This window comes from Chaetura pelagica, unplaced genomic scaffold (genome assembly GCF_000747805.2).
Source record: "Chaetura pelagica isolate M959 unplaced genomic scaffold, ChaPel_1.0 scaffold142, whole genome shotgun sequence".
In the NCBI taxonomy this organism is placed as follows: domain Eukaryota; kingdom Metazoa; phylum Chordata; class Aves; order Apodiformes; family Apodidae; genus Chaetura; species Chaetura pelagica.
In genome coordinates, this window is record NW_009952973.1 from 7,641,566 (window position 1) to 7,661,618 (window position 20,053).

The following is a 20,053-nucleotide window of genomic DNA, read 5'->3' on the forward strand; positions in this document are numbered from 1 at the left end:
TGTTGGATGTTTTATGTGTTTTCTGCTCAAATCTGAGTTGCCTGTCCTCATTTCAAAGTGTGTGCTTTATTGGGTTGACTTCTAAATATACTTCTTTAAGAGGGTCTTCATACATTCTGATATTTAACATCTAATTTACACACTCTGAACTGCACTCTGGAGGTTTCGCTAGATCTAGAAGGCTGTACTACTCATGTAAGTGAGATGCCAAAGATGAGATGATGATAACACTTCCCTGTGTGTCTCCTTTTGACTAGAGGATTGGAGCAACATGACAGCAAACTGAAGTGCTGCAAGAACAAAAAGGCAAATGATCTTTTAGACCTATTACAAATCAAGTGTCATTGTTTTCCACATCTGGATCTTGTTTTGAAAAGATAAAGCTATTTAACATGTAGAGGATTTCAAAATGATTGTGAGATTCTGTTGCTATTTCCAAGTATACAGATCTTTTCTCATTCATTCTGAGTGATTCATTAGGGAAGTAGATCATGCTGCTAAAAAATCATGAGAAAAAATTTTGAGTCAACTACAGGTTGAAAAGCATTTCCTGCAATTATGAAGTATGTTAATCAAGCTGGGCATTTAGCCTTACAGATTCCTCTTAATTTCAAATATTAGATTTTAAATATAAGACATATTTCAACAAAACAAAAAAACCCCTTGGATCATGAGATGCCATTTCTAGTACTAGGCTTTTGTGGACAAAAGTTCTCCCTAGTGTAGAAGATCAGACATAACTAATCTGTGAAGTATTGCCTAGATAGTGTACAGCAAGAATTATGTGCTATGAATTCTTACTTAGTAAAGTTTATTTCCCCATTTTTACAACTCAGGTCTGGTGGATTAGTTGTTTTTAAAGTAACTTCAGTATTGAACTCCTGAAATCCATTTGGAAAACTGCAGTCTCTGAAGGTTTATGAAATGACTGAAAAATGGACAGCTTCAGACAACATTGCCTTTAGGGCGTGAGAATGTAATTAATGTGGTAAGTCTAAGTACATGGACTCGTTAGAGTCTTGGCAAGCAAAAAAGGATTACTTTAGGGGAATGAACTTAATTTCCTTTAAATAAAAATACTAAGCTCAGTCTTTGGATCTGCCTGCAATTCCCTAAAATATGGCACAACTAGTCAGGGAACTTAAATGTCTTTCCCTTACTTTGTCTTCTGTGCCAAAACTACAGTAATTTAAAATGCCATCTGGTTTCTCTAGCTTTTTTGCTGTCATTTAATAATTCTTTGCTCTGCAAAAAAAATTATTGGATTTTGCATTAATTATCTAATCAAGTGGCCGACCTCAAATAGAATCATAGAACTATTCAGGTTGGAAAAGACCATTGGGATCCCCGAGTCCAACCATCATCCCTACTCTACAAAGGTCTCCCCTAAACCATATCTACCAAGACCACATCCAAATGACCACACGTTTTGTTTCTGGTTTGTTTTCTTTTCAGTTTATTAACAGTGACTTACCAGTAGTTTCCAAATATACTCTAGCTATATTAAGGTTATATTAAGCACACTACTAACTAGTCAATGTAAAACCTTTTTCAGTAGGCCAAGACATAAACCGCCTTTGGTCAAGATAAACTAAATTGGCTTTCACTGTAGGAACAAATAAACTCTTTTCTTGTCATCTATTCTGTAATGTTAATTTTAACATGAATCTAGCCTTAATAAATAAAAATATGGAAAATATAACTTGGGACACTCAAATCAGACAAATGCTTTTTCTAGGCTAATATTATTTCTCCAAGAGTGTCCAGTTCCAGGCTAGGAAGCTGCATAAGTCATCAAAACAATGAGTCCATAAAGAGAGAATATTCCTTTGTAACTGTCAGACAAAGCAGGTTTGCATCTTGAGCAATACACTTTGCTTTGTAACTAGCGTTTTACAGACTAACCTGTGATCAAACTGAAGACAAACAAGATAACTTTATTTTGTCTGGTAGGTTTTTACTGCATGGTAGAAGAAAGGAGCCTTCTAGATTGTATGGTTTAGCTAGATATTTCATGCTAGTTTACACATCTCTGTAAGCATAGCTGATATTAGTAAGTACTACACAGAAACAGGAGTGGCTCTGTAGAGTGAAAAAAATGTGCTGAGGGCACGATATCTACATGATACATTTCAGAGCCACTGAGTTTGTGGGTTTGGGTTTTTTGCTTTGCACTAGCTCTAGTCTGCTCCTATGGACTGAAGCCCATTAGTGGCTGAGGTTGTTGCAGTTGTTTCAACCTGACAGAAAACTCGTTCATGTTTTTGAGAACCTTCTCTAGGATGTAAACTGGAGAATGAGCAAATGAGGGTGGTAGGAGATTTACTTCAAAAGCACGTTTCTGATCCAAGCTAGAGCACAAATGCTGATGTGTCCTTACTGTCCTCTTAGGAGAAGTGCCAGTCCATGTGGTTCCTTGTTTTTGGCCAGTCACCAGGTTGGTTACTGCTTTTATTTGGAAAAAATGAAACTTGGTCCTTCTTGTTTTCTCTGGGCAAGAAGGCTGACTCCTTTCACTGACTGCTAAGCAAGATTCAAAATAGTTTTAGAGAAGGTACCAGCCATTTAGAATCACTGCCACAGTGTATGGCTATAACAAGTGTCTATCATTACACAATTTACCTGTATTATTCCTTCTTTTTTATTGTCATTATACATCACTTAAGGCACAGCTTAATTCAGGGAAGAAGTCCTTACTGTACAAGTCTCCAATACACAAAGTTACTTGATATATTAAGAAATAAATAGTATTTGAAGTGAATAATCTTTACGGAATGTATTTTCACTCAAAGTACAGAAGTAATTGTTTACTCTGTCAGTTATATGTAAGGTATTCCATTTAAGTTTTTCAGAACAATGCACTCCACAGTTAGCTTGCAGTTAAAAAAAAGTTTTTAAAAAGTTACGTTCTCACTATAAAATCCCTACATCTATTTGCCTGGGAAATAATACTATTTAAAATCATGTGTTGCCAGCCCACAAAACTAATTCAAGTTGAGTGTCTGTTCAAATGCATGTCGTTTCAGGATGTGTTGTTTTTTTGTGATCACAGAGAATGGGACTAGTTCTGGTCAGGTCTGTTCAGGAGCAGAGTACATTCTAAATATTTAAAAGTGTATTTTGATTACAGTGATATCTGTGTACTGTGGGTGGATTTTGCCTTTGCTCAGTAATTCTGTTGACAGGTATTCACTTTTTGGTTTATAACAAAAAATGGGGAAAGTCTACTGTAAGGTGTAGACTTCAGTCATGGAGTAAGGCTGCAAGTACACCTTAGGATTTACCTAAGATATCTTTGTTATAATTATGTTTATGCTGCAGTTGTAATAAGCAGTAGCTCTGCATATCTAAGGGTGCTCTAGCACCCCTAGATTTGAGGGTCATAATTTTTCTTGTCTTTTTTACACTTTGGGGAAGATGCCTCTTAAAAACAAAACAAACCCCCAAAACTTGCAATTCTGAAATACATGTCCAGCTAGATAAGATGTGACAGTGCCGTGTAAACACTTTTCTTTTCAGAATTTGTCCAGTAAGATGAGTAGAGATCCACATATTAACAGATTGTGACTTCTTCTATATCAGGAACAAAAGTATACATCAGGCAGGTATCACTGGAATCAATGCAAGTTGCTGACAGAAAAAAAAAAAAAAAAAAGCGATAAAGCCAAAAGATGTTATCGGTCTACACAAGCATATAAAGTTCAGTCGACTGTTACAGACAAGTCTACAAAGAGTTCTTTTCTGTCTTCTAAATGCAGTAGCTGACATAAGGCACATCTGCCACTCTGCCAAGTGTTTTTATTTTACTAAGGTATTCTGTTGCTGCTGTTTTACTGGTGGGTGTTGGAGTTTTCATTCTGCTCTGTGGGGAGTGTAGCCCACAAACAAGCCTGCTGAGCATGAACTGATTGAGCATTTGCCAACTTCATACTGAAAGATTTACGTGCAATGCTACAACACATGCAAACACTGAGGACACCTCAGCTATTTTTTTATATACTATTTCTTTGCCACAAAGTGAATATTTCACTTAACTAGAGCATTGTCTACCAGCTAGCCTGTTTGGTGAAGAAAGTTGGAACAGTTTGTCCATACCTGAACAAACTTAACTGCAGCTGGAGCCAAGCAGCTATGTCACATGGAAGGTGTAGTTATTTGTTCCTTGTTGCGGGTGCCAGAGAACAACAGCAGGGAAGCAGTGAAAGTCTGTTGTTTCTTCATTTAATGCATGAGAAGGGCTTCACCGGTGCTTTTAAAAGGCTGTCTAAGAGGGCATCTGGGAGAAAATACGAATCCCTAAAATAGCAGTAACTTCAGATACCCTAGAAGAAAACTTCTCTGTGTGCAGAGGGTCTACACGGTTGTTTGTCCTTTTAAGTATCTTTCTTTTCACTGCCATAACTTTCATTGAGATTGCCAACCTAGGTTGCATGACATAGTCAAGCATCCTGGACTGGATTGAGCACAAGATATAACTGCGTTAGGATTACATTGGTTGAATAAATGTCACAAAAGTTGAGAGCAATGCTGTAGTGTTATTTTCACTTTCCTATGCTCTTGACAACCAGGCTGGAAGTTTATTACTGTCTTCAGCAGATGCTGTTACTTCCTGGTGTTTGTTCTCCTTCCATAAAAGTTAGTGCATGTTGTTGATGGGGTTATCTTTATGTCTATAGATGGACTTCAGCAAGAATGGCATAGTACTAAAACTTTATGGTACTAAGATGGTGCTGACAGCTAAAGTAAGACGTATTGTTGTAGTGGGCAAATCTCAAACGTATTTATTTCATGTAAATATGCATTTACATGCATATTTATGCATTGATTTCCTTTCCTGTGCTTCCTTTTCTTCTGTCTTTTTTTTTTTTTTTAAGCTAAATTAAAAGAAAATTAAAAAAAACAACCAACCAACCAAACAACCAAACCAAAACCAAACCTGTGCATGGACTGTTTCAGTGGCAGCATGGAGAAAATATATCATTCTACATCTAGAAGTGGAGGCATGGCAGTTCATCTTCTGTTCAGTTTTGGTTTTAGGCTACTACAGTTTTTCAAACTTTAATATTTTTTCCCACACTTTCTTTGAATTGGTATAAATCACAGAATATAACAAGCTATAGCATAATCAGAGGCAGAAACCTTATTTGTTCATTTGCAGGCCAGTTCATTCCTGCATTCCATGTCATTATTGCCTACACTTAAGGCAAATTCAGCTGTAAGTTGAAACTTGTGTTGCTGTTAATGCCTTATTACAATTTATCTCCGAATAACATAACACTTTGTGCTTCCTTTACCAGCAAAACTTGTTACCTGTATGCACTAGTTATGTAGCACTATTGAATTACCAAGCCAGGCAGATTTTTTACTACCAGACTAATTATTAAGATCTAACCCTACAAGAGATAGGAAGCTTAGCCTTTTTACTAAAGCTGTATTGTGTGTTTATGACTTTTGGAAACAATGAATGTGCACAAGAGCACAATTTCCTCTCTTTCTGTAGCCAGGCTAAATGTGTTATTTCACTGGTGCATGTTTTGAAAAATGTCCCTGCAGTGGTATAGAAAGATGAAAAATGTTTCCAGTTACTAAAAGAGTTGCTTGGGTTCACTGAAAACTGGCACTATCACTACTGTTGGTTTCCTAAGTAAGAAATTACCATGATGCCTTTGACAGATAATCAAACAATAGTGGAAAATGGGCAAAGATACAACTGCCACTTTTTAGGATAGGCAGAAAAGTTTTATAAGAGCCAAATTACAGCAGGATTTCCTTACAAGAGATTTCACAAACAATGCAGGTACAATGCAGATGGTTTACATTTATCATCTTTTGGGTGTATGAACTTTCTCAGATGAAAAGTCAAGCTTAGTTTCACAGTATGCTCATAACACAGTACCTGTGTTAGCTCTTGCACAATACTGATTTTCCTGAAACTGCATTAGGTTACCGTAAAATTAATTATAAGCACTCGTGTATATTAACCTGAAATATGGAAAATATTCTTTGTGACAAATCTGCATTTTTCAAATTGTTAATCTTTGAAGGGCAAGTAATAAAAATATTTAAAGGTTGCAACTGGTGGAGAAGGTTCCTAGCTATAGCACTCTATAAGGATTAAATTATAATGACAGCCCTGCATCCTCCCTGAAATCTGCTAGCACAGACAAAAAATATGTCTGAATGTTTATTTGGACTGCCAAGAGGCTAATGAGGTATAGCTGAATCTTAATACATTTCAAATGTAATAAATTATAATTAAAAATGGTGCATCCATTATATAAATATCTAAATATAGATATAAATACTTACATATAAGAATATACCTAAACAGGTATTTACTGACATGGAAGTCAGTGTTACCTGAGAAGAGCACTTGGCTTTTAACACATCATGATGGTGACTGCTTCTCTTTGTAGAGCTCTGTCATGATTCTGAAGCAATATTGCTGATTTAGAAACTAAGCCTTCATTGGAAGGCCTAGAATTAATGGAGATCAGTCATTACCCCAAGATGCAAATACAAAGGTTTTGGGGCATTGGTTTCAAATCTTAATTTAGAAGAGTAGTTCAAGCTTAATTTGGGTTAATTTTGGTTATTTTAATTAAAAATATTCCTGTACTTCCATTTCAGAGTTACAGTTCAGTATAATTCTGTAGAACTGTACTGTCTGTTTCTCAAAGGGCGGACTGCTGGAAAGACTGTGAAAAGGGCCAGTCTGCTTTCACTCAGGAATGACTTAAGACAGAAACGAGCCTGTTGTGCGTCCATACATGAGAGACATAGGATTCTTTCTTTCTTTAGAAGATTGTTTTTTAAAAATCTGCTTTACATTCACTCGTTTTCTTTTGTTGAAATCATGAGGGAGGACAAAGGAGAGCCAAAACCAGGAATTAAAAAAGTTGTAACATAGAAAATTGTATTTAATCTTAGTTCTTTACCTGTGGCAGTTTATTTCAATCTACTTCGCGTATTGTTTTGTAAAAAATGGAGTAAACTTGAATGCCCTTACCACACTTTGTGGTGGACACTACATGGATAGGGTTCATTTTGGGTATGGTTGATTCCTCTCAAGGCTTGGACATCATCTCCCCACCATTAGAGAAACCCATCTTGCAAGGCAGAATTAATATAAGGGCTTCCATATGAACTTGTGTGTAAAACATCCATAGACTAGTAGGTTATATTGAGGTTATTACACTGCAAATAGTGGGGTCTTTCCAAAAGAGGTTTTGGTGCATTGTTCCTCCAAATACAATTTTTTCATGAACTTTACGAACCCAGGGATGTAAGATAAAAATAAAGCTGATACATATCCTAATGGGAATCTGTGAATGAGCCTGACGGAGAACTTTCAGTATGAAGGTTTTATTGCATTCCTGAAAATGCCATCTGCTGTAATGTGCTCTGCAATCCAGTAGCCAGGTCCTTTTGAGAGTTGCAGAGGTGTACAACCAATCAACCTGTCTCTCCTCCTCTGTAGCACTGTGTCCAGGCACTTGGCCTAGGCTTGGGGTTACCGTTCCTGATGGTGGCTCTAAGCTCTCAAAGGAGAGGATTGCTCTATTAATTTTCAAAACAGTGTGATACAAAGAAGTTATCAGGAAGGAAAAACATTTTGAAAATGGGATAAAAATATGAACTAGCCTGTTATCTAAACCAAGTGCATACCTCAAAATATGAATTCTTGAATAACTATTAAAATACACTGTATTTACCAGCATCCTTAGAGAAGATTCTAATCATCTCTGTCCACTATTTTCTCATATGACCATACTGGTTTTCTTTTAAAAAGATAGTTTTCTATAGTTCCTCACCAAGAAACCTAATGTCTCTAGTCTTCCCTTTGAACATCTGTTTTCAAATATTTCTCTCTATCATTTAGCTCAATTTCCATGAAGTAAGCCAATAAATTAATTTTTAAAAAATTAAGTTGCTGTATCTTTATTCAGTTCCTTGTTCTTAGAGAGGACAGAGAGGAAAACAAGGTTGTAGAAATACTTGGGATCTTGTTATTCACCCGTATATTTAAAAAAATGCCTAAATAGACAACAGAAATAGATATTAAAAATTAATAAATTGTTCAGTATTTAAGATTATAAAGAAAAGTAAAACCAAAGTGCAGTACAAACAGTGCTCCAGGAATAAGTTCTATTCACTGTCACATCCTTTAGCACAGGATATTACCAGTGTTCAAATAAATCCTCATCCTTAACCGTTTTTCTTTCCTTCCTCTTATTCTCCTATCTCTTTCCACAGTTAGAAATATATATATAAAAGTGGAAAATAAACTGAGACAGATTTGTAAATGAAGGTGAAAAGTCTGTGCCTTCCTGTTCTAGCAGCTGATAAGAAAAGATTAAGCATTGTGGGCAGCAAATAAGTACATATTCACACTGTAAATACTAACTGCATAAATACTGTTCTTCCCTCTGTTGCAATCAATATTTACTTCATTGAAAATACTACTGCTTTACTTTTTGCATTTCTTTTAACTGTTTTATCAATCCTATTAGAACATCTGAAAATGTATATCAAATTCCTCAGTAAGAAAACTTGGTATTTAAAATAATTTCATTAATCCTGAAGCAGACCTTTTGAAAATATTTGTGTGCTGCTAGGCCTGCTTCTTAGTGAGTTGCTGAAATTTCACAATGTTCACATTGGTTATGACTTTTTTTTCCCCTGTTGACTGATTGAATTCTACTGAAGAATTTACTTTTAACTGTTCATTTTTATGTTGTAATAATTAATTATTTGGCAAATCCAAAACGTCTGCATGAGAAAATAAGTTTTATTCTCTATTGTTTGAAAAAGCTTGATGTGTCCCCTGAAATTGTGTGCCCTTTAAAACACTGGGATTACAAAACATATTTCAGCTAATTGGAAAGAGGATGTAATTAAAATTAAACTAATTTTTCCTGTACTATCATCCAAAAATTGAACTTTTTTTTTTTTAATGCTGCCTTTGTTGCCCTGCTGATGAGGGCAGCATAACAGACTTGTTCCCTTGCATTATTTTGACTGCTGAGATCTCTGTGTCTGCTGCATATCAGTGTTACCTTTTAGTGACCTATGTAGAGCTTCCACTGATGTAGCTGTAGTTGCAAAGACACACTTGTGAATTGATAATTCTTTTTTTTTTTTCTTTTTCATAATGGTACATCCCTAGGGCACATCTGCTTAAGAAATCTGTAAGTATAGGGCAGCATCTGCTGTTAGAAGAAAAGCTATGAGATGGAGAACATTCCTTTGCAGACAAGGATCATGCATTTCTACCACTGGAATGAAAATTTGCTCTAAGAAGGTCTTTGGGTTTTTTGCTACATGGACTGATGTGGTAATGATTATGTCTGCATGTTATTTTTCAAGCAGACACGCGCTTGCTTTGTCTGGACCTTAAGCTGATCAAAAGCTTTGCAAATGGAGATGGTGCTGTCCTGAAGTAAAAAACCCTGTCACAGAGGCATGTATACTGCTATAGCTTTAAGTCAAGCTTAGTGTGACTTTGTATTTGCCTGCCAACCTTTTGTAGACATGCCCCAAATCTGCTCTGTACTTCTGCCTGGATTGGTACAGCAGCAGTTCAGTGGTGGGCACTGCAGTAGTATACTTACCATTGACAGGGCCATAGATGGTCATTTGTGTTATGCTGTTGGCTGGGCACATGGCCATGTGACTTGGCAATGAAAATAAAGAAGTCCCAAGCCAAGAAACTCTGACTTGCTTTCAGCACATATTGGGTAAACATAGGAGTGTTGGAGATAGCTAAGTTTCTTCTATGTTCAACACACCATTTACAGTACTAGATTTCACCCTTTTTTTGTGTTGTTTTGATTTAACCTTAGCTTCTCTGTAATAAATAAATAATAAATTAGGGGTGATTATAATGAAAAATAAGTATTATTTGTAAATAATTTTAGAGGTATTGGACAGTAGGTCTGCAAATAGGCTGAAGATACATAATGAGCTGAAAGTAGTAGTATTACAGGACTTTCTAGTCCAAGTGAAAGGTTCTGCACCTGGTTTGGGGCAATCCCTTGCACAATACAGGTTGGGTGGAGAATGGAATGATAACAGCCCTAAGCAGAAGGACTTGGGGGTGTTGGTTGATGTTGAAGCTCAGCATGAGCCAGCAATGTGCACCTGCAGCCCAGAGAGCCAACAGTGTCCTGGGCTGCATCAAAAGAAATGCAGCCGACAGGTTGAGGGAGGTGATCCTCCTTCTCTGTTCTGCTCTCATGAGACTCCACCTGGAGTACTGTGTCCAGCTCTGGAGCCTTCAGCATAAGAAGGACATAAAGGTCCTGGAGTGAGTCCAGAGGAGGGCCATGAAGGTGATCTGAGGGCTGGAGCACCTCTCCTATGAGAACAAGCTGAGCAAGTTGAGGCTGTTCAGCCTGGAGAAGAGAAGGCTCCTGAGAGACCTCATAGTGGTACTAGTACATAGTGGTTCCAGTACCTGAACGGGCTACAGGAAAGCTGGGGAGGGACTTTTTACAAGGGCTGGTAGTGAGAGGACAAGTGGTAATAGATTAAAACTGGAAGAGGGGGGATTTAGGTTACACATTAAGAGGAAATTCTTTAGTGTGAGGGTGGTGAGACAATGTAAAGGTTGCCCAGGAAGTTGTGGAAGCCTCATTCATGGAAGTGTTCAAGGCCAGGTTGGATGGGGCTCTGAGCAACTTGGTCTAGTGGGAGGGTCCCTGCCCATGCAGGATGGTTGGATCTACATGATCTTTAAGGTTTCTTCCAACTTTAGCCATTCTATGATTCTATGGTCACCTGAAGTATTTCTGTCATCAGCCAAGAAAGGTCAAGTGATGATGGGAACTATATTTGTGTTACCTTAGCCCATTTAGGGAAAGGAGACTTTCATGTAATTTAGCAGAAATTGGAGAATAAGGTTCAGCCTGTGTCCTATGGAGTAAAAAGTAGAACTGATCAGTATTTAGAGTCTCTTGTCAACATGAAAAAATTAATTGCAAAATTTACAAGTGAGCTGCAACATTTTGATGTTCTTGTTGCTGATTTAATTAAAATAGGAAAAAACAATCTCCTTTTAAGTACTGAAATATGTATTGTTGGTGAGATGACTGACCTTGCTAGAATGGAACCATCTTTATGACAAAAAGCAGCTGTTAAAGGTAAATAACTGTTTTTTCAGTTTTCTGTCCTAAACAAAAGCTTGCTCCCCTTTTTCTTATCTAAACCCTTGGCCTGAGATCATAAGCAGAATTATTGTCAGAAAACATTTTCTGGGAAATGTGGATGGTTGGAATATCAAAATTAATGTTAGAGTGGAAAATATGATGATACTACCATTTCTAATGTTGTTGCTACCAACAAAAGTGTATTTTTGTGCCAGAATCATACATTCACATGCCATGCATTAAGTAGACAGCTTCTAAAATTTCTGCTTAAATGACCTGAATTATATAAAAACAATGACACACTTATATATTATAAAGTATATATATATTAAATAACAGGAAAGGTATATGTGCATGTGCTGAAACTTTGTAGACATCTGGTATATTGAGATAAAGTGGATTTCCAGCTGGAATGTGACCATTTTTAAGCAAGTCAGTTTTGATGTATTTTAAGATGAGACACCACACAGTTAATTTTTATCTCAATGTCATTCAAACAACTGCATTGAAGGCAAAGCAAAAGCCTGTGCATGGTCTGTATTGCTTTGCTGCTGAACATTTTGAACATTGTGCCTTATTTGTTTCCTACTACTTCATTAACAGTTCTGAGTGCTCCTGTTAATTAGTTTTTAGTGTTTATTGGACTGCTAATGAATATCTATATTTCTTAGAGAAATCCTGACTTTTATTTGAGCTGCAATTAGTAATTCTGTAGAGCTATATGCAGTACCTGCTGAATTCAGGGCCTACAGTTAAAAATAAAGCCTGGGAAAAAAAGTAGGACTAAAGACATTAAGAAGCTCAGTTCACCATTTCCTTAGGTTGCACATTGCTTGGAAGTCGTCTTTGCTCATCTACAGATACATGGATGGTTCTAACACAGATGTAGGTCCCTTGCTTCCAAGTACCTCGTTAAAAGTATAGCAGTAATTAGGTCTGATAGGCCCAGACAGGTGCTCAGGTGTCTTGGACCCAACCAACAGCGAAGAACCAGTCCCACGGCCACTCCCCCCCCACACATTCTGGGATGGGGACAAAGCCCAACTAGGAGCTCCTGGGTCGAGACGCAGGACAAGGAGGGCTCTTCACTGATTAAGGTCAGACTTACAGACTCAACTTGGGGAAAAGATATAATTTAATTTCACACTAATCAAACACACACAGGGCACAGACAACACACAGAGCAGGGCTTACGGATGTTCCCCCACCCCTCCCTTCTTCCCGGGTCCAAATCCCTTTGTTCCTGGTTTTTCTCACTCCTTCCCCCCAGCGGCACAGGGTGATGGGGATGGGGTTTAGAGTCACTTCACAGGCCGGTGGTTCCTCAGGAAGAAGGATTCCTTACAGTCCTTCCCTGCTTCCCCACGGGGCCTCTCCCTCCATGAACCTCTCCCACACGAGGCCTTCCCAAGAGGTTCAGTCCCTCAGGAGCTGCTCCAGCCTGGGCTTCCCACAGGGTCACGGGCTGATCTGGGAACAGTCACCTCCCCTGGTGCGGGGTTCTCCAGGGCTGCAGATCCAAGTCCAGGGTCTGCAGGTCCCCATTTGCCCCTGCTGGCGCCCTCAGGGGATGATCCCTGTTCCTCCATGGGGTGCAGGGGCACAGCTGCCATCCCTCCGTGGGCTGCAGGTGAACTTCTGCTCAGGAGCCTCCTGCCCTTCTTCCTCACCCATTTCCCCAGATGCAACTGCTCTCACCTCCCCAGCACAGCTCTTCTGCCTTGTGGGTCTTTTATCAGTTCTTTCATATGTTAATCGCAGAGGCGCGTCCATTGTCTCTCTGATGGCTCCACCTTGGCCACCAGAGCTGGGAAGCTTTTAGGAGCTTCTTACTGGAGCCACCCTGAGGCCTTCTCCGCTACCAAACCCCTGCCGGAACCAACTCAGCACAAGAGGCTGCTGCAGAAATCAAGGTTGAAGTTGTCATGGCTTAAATATCTGAGGCTTATTACTGAAACAGGGCCAGTGAATGAAACAGGCAAGAAGAATTTAAGAACTTGAACATCTTTACCATTACCTGTATTAGCTGGATTGCTCCTTTGAAATATCAAAAGTATCATAAAATTTTCTTCAAATTTATCTTTTTAAGAGTTGAAAGTTCTGTTAACTGCTGTTATGCATATACTTTTTGTCCCTGCATCATAAGCTCAAAAAATGAACTTTCATCACAAAGTTCTAGCTGTAAAGAAATTGGGTTATTCAAGATACACAAACACTTTGAACTTGCCCTGTCTTCTGACTTTCCATAGCTCAGTGAAACTTTTACCTGCTCCCCAATGAGCACCACATGTCCTTCTTCCTCACCCATTTCCCCAGATGGAACTGCTCTCACCTCCCCAGCACAGCTCTTCTGCCTTGTGGGTCTTTTATCAGTTCTTTCATATGTTAATCGCAGAGGCGCGTCCATTGTCTCTCTGATGGCTCCACCTTGGCCACCAGAGCTGGGAAGCTTTTAGGAGCTTCTTACTGGAGCCACCCTGAGGCCTTCTCCGCTACCAAACCCCTGCCGGAACCAACTCAGCACAAGAGGCTGCTGCAGAAATCAAGGTTGAAGTTGTCATGGCTTAAATATCTGAGGCTTATTACTGAAACAGGGCCAGTGAATGAAACAGGCAAGAAGAATTTAAGAACTTGAACATCTTTACCATTACCTGTATTAGCTGGATTGCTCCTTTGAAATATCAAAAGTATCATAAAATTTTCTTCAAATTTATCTTTTTAAGAGTTGAAAGTTCTGTTAACTGCTGTTATGCATATACTTTTTGTCCCTGCATCATAAGCTCAAAAAATGAACTTTCATCACAAAGTTCTAGCTGTAAAGAAATTGGGTTATTCAAGATACACAAACACTTTGAACTTGCCCTGTCTTCTGACTTTCCATAGCTCAGTGAAACTTTTACCTGCTCCCCAATGAGCACCACATGTCTGATGATCTTTTTGTCTATTTTTTTCTTTCTTACAGGGACCCTATAAAAATACAGCAGCTGCAGAACCAAATTCGTCTGGAGCAAGAAAGTGGCCAGTGGTATCGTCACCAACAACAACCCGAGCATCATCAGCACCCTCCCTCTTCTCCTTCCTTTCCTCCTCCCCCCTCCTTCCAGGAGCTTGAGTCCAGCCAGTCTGTCACTTCTCCTGTGCCAATGAGTATTCTCAACTCTCATACTTCCCCAACAATGCAGTCTTCCGGCTCCTTCAACTATGCTCGACCTAAGCAGTTCATTGCTGCTCAGAACATCAGCCCTGCTTCAGGTTATGTGACTCCATCTTCAGGCTCATCTACATCCAGCCTTCCTTCTCCTATGTCTCCAACTGCTTCTCAGAAACAGTTTGGAAGAATGCCAGTTCCCCCTTTCTCTCAGCAGTTTGCTCCAGAAGGGGAGTATGCCTGGTCTCCTTCTTCTCCATCCCCTCCGCCCCCACCTCCACCTGTCTTTAGTCCAACTGCAACATATCCAGCATGTGATTCCTTTCCACTTCCACCTCCTCCACCTCCTCCTCTTCCTTCACTTTCTTCACCTTCCCACAGCCTGTCTCCAACTCCCAGATTTCCTAATTCTGGCCAGTCTCCAGCAGCTTTTCTCAGCTCCATGCTGCCATCCCAGCCACCACCCGTTTCTGTCAATGCATTGGGCCTCCCAAAAGGAGTGACGCCTCCGTAAGTACCAGCTAATGAGCTCCTTAATTTTGACTGTACTGAAGATTGTATGGAAGATTAGTGCACTTGTTTCATTTTATACTTTTCTAGGGCCCTTTCCTTTTACCTGCTACCAGAGAGGGAAATGCCTCTGTGCTAGAGTTGGGATGCAGTTTTCTAACCCTTACAGAAGTGAGATTCTGGAAGAGTCCTACCATAGGACAAAAAAGGAGAAGCCAAAACTTTAAATTGGAGTTGATGAAAATATGAAAGTAGCAGTAAAAGGCTCGGCATGCCCAGGGCAGTGGAAGGAGATCCAACAAAAACCTTCTCATGACCCAGTTCTTTTAAAGTCACAACTTTAGGGATACTTGAAATCTATATTCCTGTTATGTCTGCAGGTAGAGAAATATCTACTAAAGAGCATTGTTCAGAAATCCCTACAGATTTGTGATACTTAGTATATAAGCTATTATAAAGTATTCATCTTGACAACAAATAATGTTATCTTGACTTTTGGGTAGATTTTTTTTTCTGAGGAAGTTTGGAAGGGGGCTTAAGAAGGGATTTAGAAAAGCAGTGCATAAAAACAAACAGAATCCCTCCCCCTAACAACTCCACATACTTCTTTTCCCCTTTTGTCTTCTCTAAAGGCCAAAATAGTATTTTGGAGCATGTCAGCTCGCATCATAGATCAGTTTGTCTTTCCATTGGCACTAGAATCTCATTCCATCCTTAGAGAACAAAGAGACATGCTGAAGAACAAAAATGAGAATAGCTGTATCCAAGGTTTATTTATAGCTTTGTCTAGAAGTTTGTCTAAACATATCTACAGTATCTAGGTGACTTGCTCAGCTACGTATCGTTGTGGTGGGAACTTCTGTTATTTCAGTCCAAGATTTCTTTTTAGAAAGAGGAGGAAGAGAGCAGACAGATACTGAAGTAATAAGTCATGTATATCCTTTAAAAAACATTTATTTATCTTAATTCCTGTCATATGGCTCATTATGAATTCTAGCCATAAAACAGAGTTTGGAAAAAAATGGATTAATAGTACAGTTTGACCTTGCACTCATAAAAGTAGTAATTTTCTGTCTTACTATGTCCTTTTCACTGACTGAATTTCTCTATTGATACTGACACAAAGTTGCATGATTAGTTTACTGACAGCTTGACAGGTAAGCACAACCCACAGAAGCCTGCAACTACCCCTGATTTTCCAGGAAAGCCTCTAGTGCAGCTATACAGTTCTGAATAAGAGCTGGATTCTCTTTCAGGTTCCCTTCTGTGTGCTGTGAGGGTCACAGCAGCAGCTTAAGGCTCTGCTGTGTCCCACAGATGTTGGGAGCAGCCTTTTCCCCAGATACACTACATTCATGCTTCATGTTCTCATTGAGGCAGTAGCTGTCATCCTCCTCATTCTCTTCAACCTTTGGGCAGAGAGACTGAACTCCTGCAAGGGTGCTTCCCTGTGCCCCTCACTGCCCAAAGCCCAGCAGCCAGTCTGGGTGTGCATGGGATGGTGTGTGCCTAACTCTCCAGGACAAGGCAGCAGCCTCAGGCTCTGAGCTGAGGATGAGAGAGTTGGCTGCTTGGCCTGCATTTCCTCAGGAGATGTAGTCCAGATGGGAGCTGGATCATGTTAACGACGCTGAATGTGTGTGTGTATAAGTATATATACATATTACAAAATAGTGGTTCTGTGATATGTGTGTGTATATATATGTACACACCTGTGTGTGTATATATATAGATGCACATACACAATGAGCATTTGTCATTGAATTACAACATTAAAACATAGTAAAACATGTTACTGCATGATGCAAAAAAACTATCGTTATATATCTTTGATGCACATTTTTCCCTGGCCTCTTCCATTTTATTACATAGGTTACAAGTGTCTGGTGTGTCTTGCAGAGTAAGATCATCCTGTTACCCATCATTCTCATACTGCTCCGGAGCAGTTCCTCACCTTGCCTCCCTGCCCTCAACTGCTTTTGGTCTCCTATGCTTTGTGCTATTGTCTCAGTTCTTTTTTTTTCCCCATCTTCACTTCTTGCTTCTTTTCCTTCACCTTTTGCTCCATCCTTACAAATCCTCTATTATTGAACACATTTACCATTCTGAGACATTCCAGTTTTTGATGCACTCACAGTATTCCATAACCTCAGCCTATAGTACTCCAGACACCTCAAAGATCAATTGGTGAAAAAGGGTGATACTGTTCCCTGACAATGTGCTGTACAGAGTGGGTGCAAGGAACGAACTGGAACATTCAAAGTTTTGTTTCAGCTCAGCACCTAAAACACTTGTCAAGCCGTTTAGCTTTTATCTGTGCTTCTCAATCAGTCATATAGTGGTGATATTAAGAATATGGTAGTAGGTTGCTGAAGATGAACTAGGCAGAGTTTGAAATACCCATCATGGAAAGCAGATAATTTTTATACTAGAGATGCCCAATACAGTGTTTGAAGTGGCAGGATTTCTTCCTTAGGTGGTAACTTTATGATTTGTCGTTATATTTACTTTAACACCAGTGGAAGTAGACTTGTATCTGTCGTTACATTTACATTCTTCAACACTTCAATATCAAGTAGATAAGCATATCTAAGAGATAAGATGCTCTTAAAACAGTTTTTCTGTCTGCTTTCCATGTTTACATGGCTCTTTCCTCTTGCATTGTCATTTTTGTGTATGTATTTCAGGGGGGTGGTAATACACTCTTTATATTGGATTATATGGTCTTTTTACCATGGTTGTTTACTCTCTTCTCTCCCAGGCATGAGTATTGTGACACTGATGGCCAAATAACTGATAGAAAAACATTATTATTTAGACTTGTCAGAGTCTCTTGTATTACCAAAAAACATTGTATGAAACACTAAGGAATTCTGCAAACTGTTTTTATAAGTTACGCATTTTGATGTACTGTGCAATTTATTGCATAATTGTTTATTTTTCCATACATTTTGATGATTTTTTAATTACTAAATCTTAGCATAATCTGCTCCTTAGAATAAATACTTAGTAGGCATAATTCTTATTTTCTTTGGATTGCTTTTTTGGTAGGAGCAGAATAAAGGTAAAGTAATAAACATTGCAGGTGAAGATAATGATTTTTGGGGATGGTCAAAGCATCACTGAAGTTTTCTGTAAAATGGAAGACACGGTGGTTGTATAGAAACCAACAGTCTTTATTTCTTCTCATGGAGTTAGACCTTCCCTCCATCAGCTTTCTTCAGGCATTTCCTTTCCACTGTATGCATCATCTTTGTTCTACTTAAAAAAGAAATTAATCCAAGGTGTTGTGCTTTTCATTAGATAAGAGGTCAGACAAAACATTTCTAACTCTTCCATCCCTGTGCTCACTCTCTTAGCCCATTTTAAGCATTTATTTGCATCAATTTTATGGTAAATGTTTTGTTTTAATAAAATATATCCCACATTGAAGTTACCAGCATTTTCAGGCTGTGATTGTGGTTGTATTAGCTTTGAGAATAACCTTTTTTTCTTTAATGGGGCAGATTCGATGAATTTGTATCTTGCCAGAGTATAGTGTTATTAAACTAGAGGTGGTGGTGGAACTGCATAGCGAACCAAGTATTTAAGGGAATTTTGAACATTTGTCAGTTATTTCTGAGCTAAAATTTGTCTGGAATAATATTGCTGGAAACTCTTCTTAAAAATCTTAGTTCTTTACCTAAATAAGATTCTAGGGTGGGTGGATGTGTTGGACTCAGGTTAGCTTTCAGTTTCAAAAGATTTTCTGGTAGCAGAGTTAATGTGGCAGAAATCTAGACTTGAGGGGGTTTTGTCCACAGTTAAATCTGTGGAAGCTAGAATCTGGTCTTCACTGTTGATTAAGAAAAAGAAAACAAAACAACAAAATCGTATCTGTATTAAAAGAAATAAATATCCTTGCAAATTCTAGGTACCCACATTGGTACATTTATATGAACATTTCCGAAAGCAGAATTAATACCATTAGAAGGATTTAGTGACTGCTTATTAAATATTTAAATAACAGTATACATTCTCCTACAAAAAGATGTAGATCCATCTAACTTGGAGAAATGGATTCTAAGTATATAAAAACATGTATTTTCAGTTGTACATACATATTTTTGAAAGCAACTTCAGAAATTGCAGTATTACAGTATTTTATTAAAGCAGATACTTTTCCTTAAAGCAGACTTTTTCTTAAAGTGGTATCTTCAGTAATACTGGCTTAGACACAAACAGAAAATACCCTAAGTGTACAGAACTGATGAAAGAACATGGTTTGAAGACTAGATTGTCTTAAGTATCTTGTAAAATGTAATTAAATAAGCTGCATTTATCACTGTGCATAATACATTTAATTGATGTTTTAACAATTTCAAGAACCTGAAATACAGATCTTGAAGGCAATTCTTTGGGAATTGTGAGGATGGCCATATCAGAGAGAGTTTGGGGCTGTTTTCCCTTTGAATCAGAGTTGCTGGTCTGTTCTTGCAGCTGTGTACTGTGACTTGTCCATTGAACTCTGTCTCAAATAGCACTAAGGCAAATATTTTAGTAACCCTTATGTTCCTCCAGTCAGTTAGCAATGATGGTGACCACACTGACAAAAGCTACATTTCTCCTACAACTTTCAGCAATCTTGTGGTACAAGCCAGCTTTTTGTTTAGAGTAAACTGTATTGCCGTGCTATGTAGACAGCATGCTTACCATTTCTGTAAGTCATGTCTGTCACAACCGTAAAAGGTGGATGTTACCTACAGTATGATTGATGTGATAATAGGGATGTGTAGGAGGAAGTGCCTTGATTAAAAAGTCCAACATCCAGCTTAGGAGAAAGGTCAGGGTATTTTTCTGCTTCTAGGGGAGCTCTCCCCATCTTTGTATGCTACTTAGTCCGTCATACCTCTTATACCTGGATAACAGGCAAATACATCCCGAGACAAGTATTTCTGTAAATGAAAGAATTCCAGCAAATACTAGGGTTTGCATTCATTTCCAGCCCTGAATTTTCTTAAGCTATCGTTCCTGTCCATTAGACCATTTTTATTTAGTTTCTTGATTTATGATATTGCACCTCCTTTTTCCATGGCTTAGGTAGTATGTGGCTATTAGACCAACACCTGAGTGGTTTCTCTGTGATACCAGATCACTTCTTGTTTATTTGTGCTAATAAAAGGCTCATATGGGGGCTTTGTTTTTGCACAATGTAACACTTTTATTTTTAATACACATATGCATGTGCTTATAATAAATTACATAT

General features: G+C 38.5%; 1 protein-coding gene across 1 annotated transcript in view; it reads left to right on the plus strand.

Annotated features, from left to right (window-relative positions):
- PALLD (palladin, cytoskeletal associated protein) overlaps nt 1-20,053 on the plus strand; it is a 185,696-nt gene that overhangs the window by 133,641 nt on the left and 32,002 nt on the right. The window contains exon 10 of the mRNA XM_009995934.1: nt 14,113-14,808. Within this exon, the coding sequence (XP_009994236.1) occupies nt 14,113-14,808 (696 nt within the window). The remainder of the gene's footprint in view (nt 1-14,112; nt 14,809-20,053) is intronic.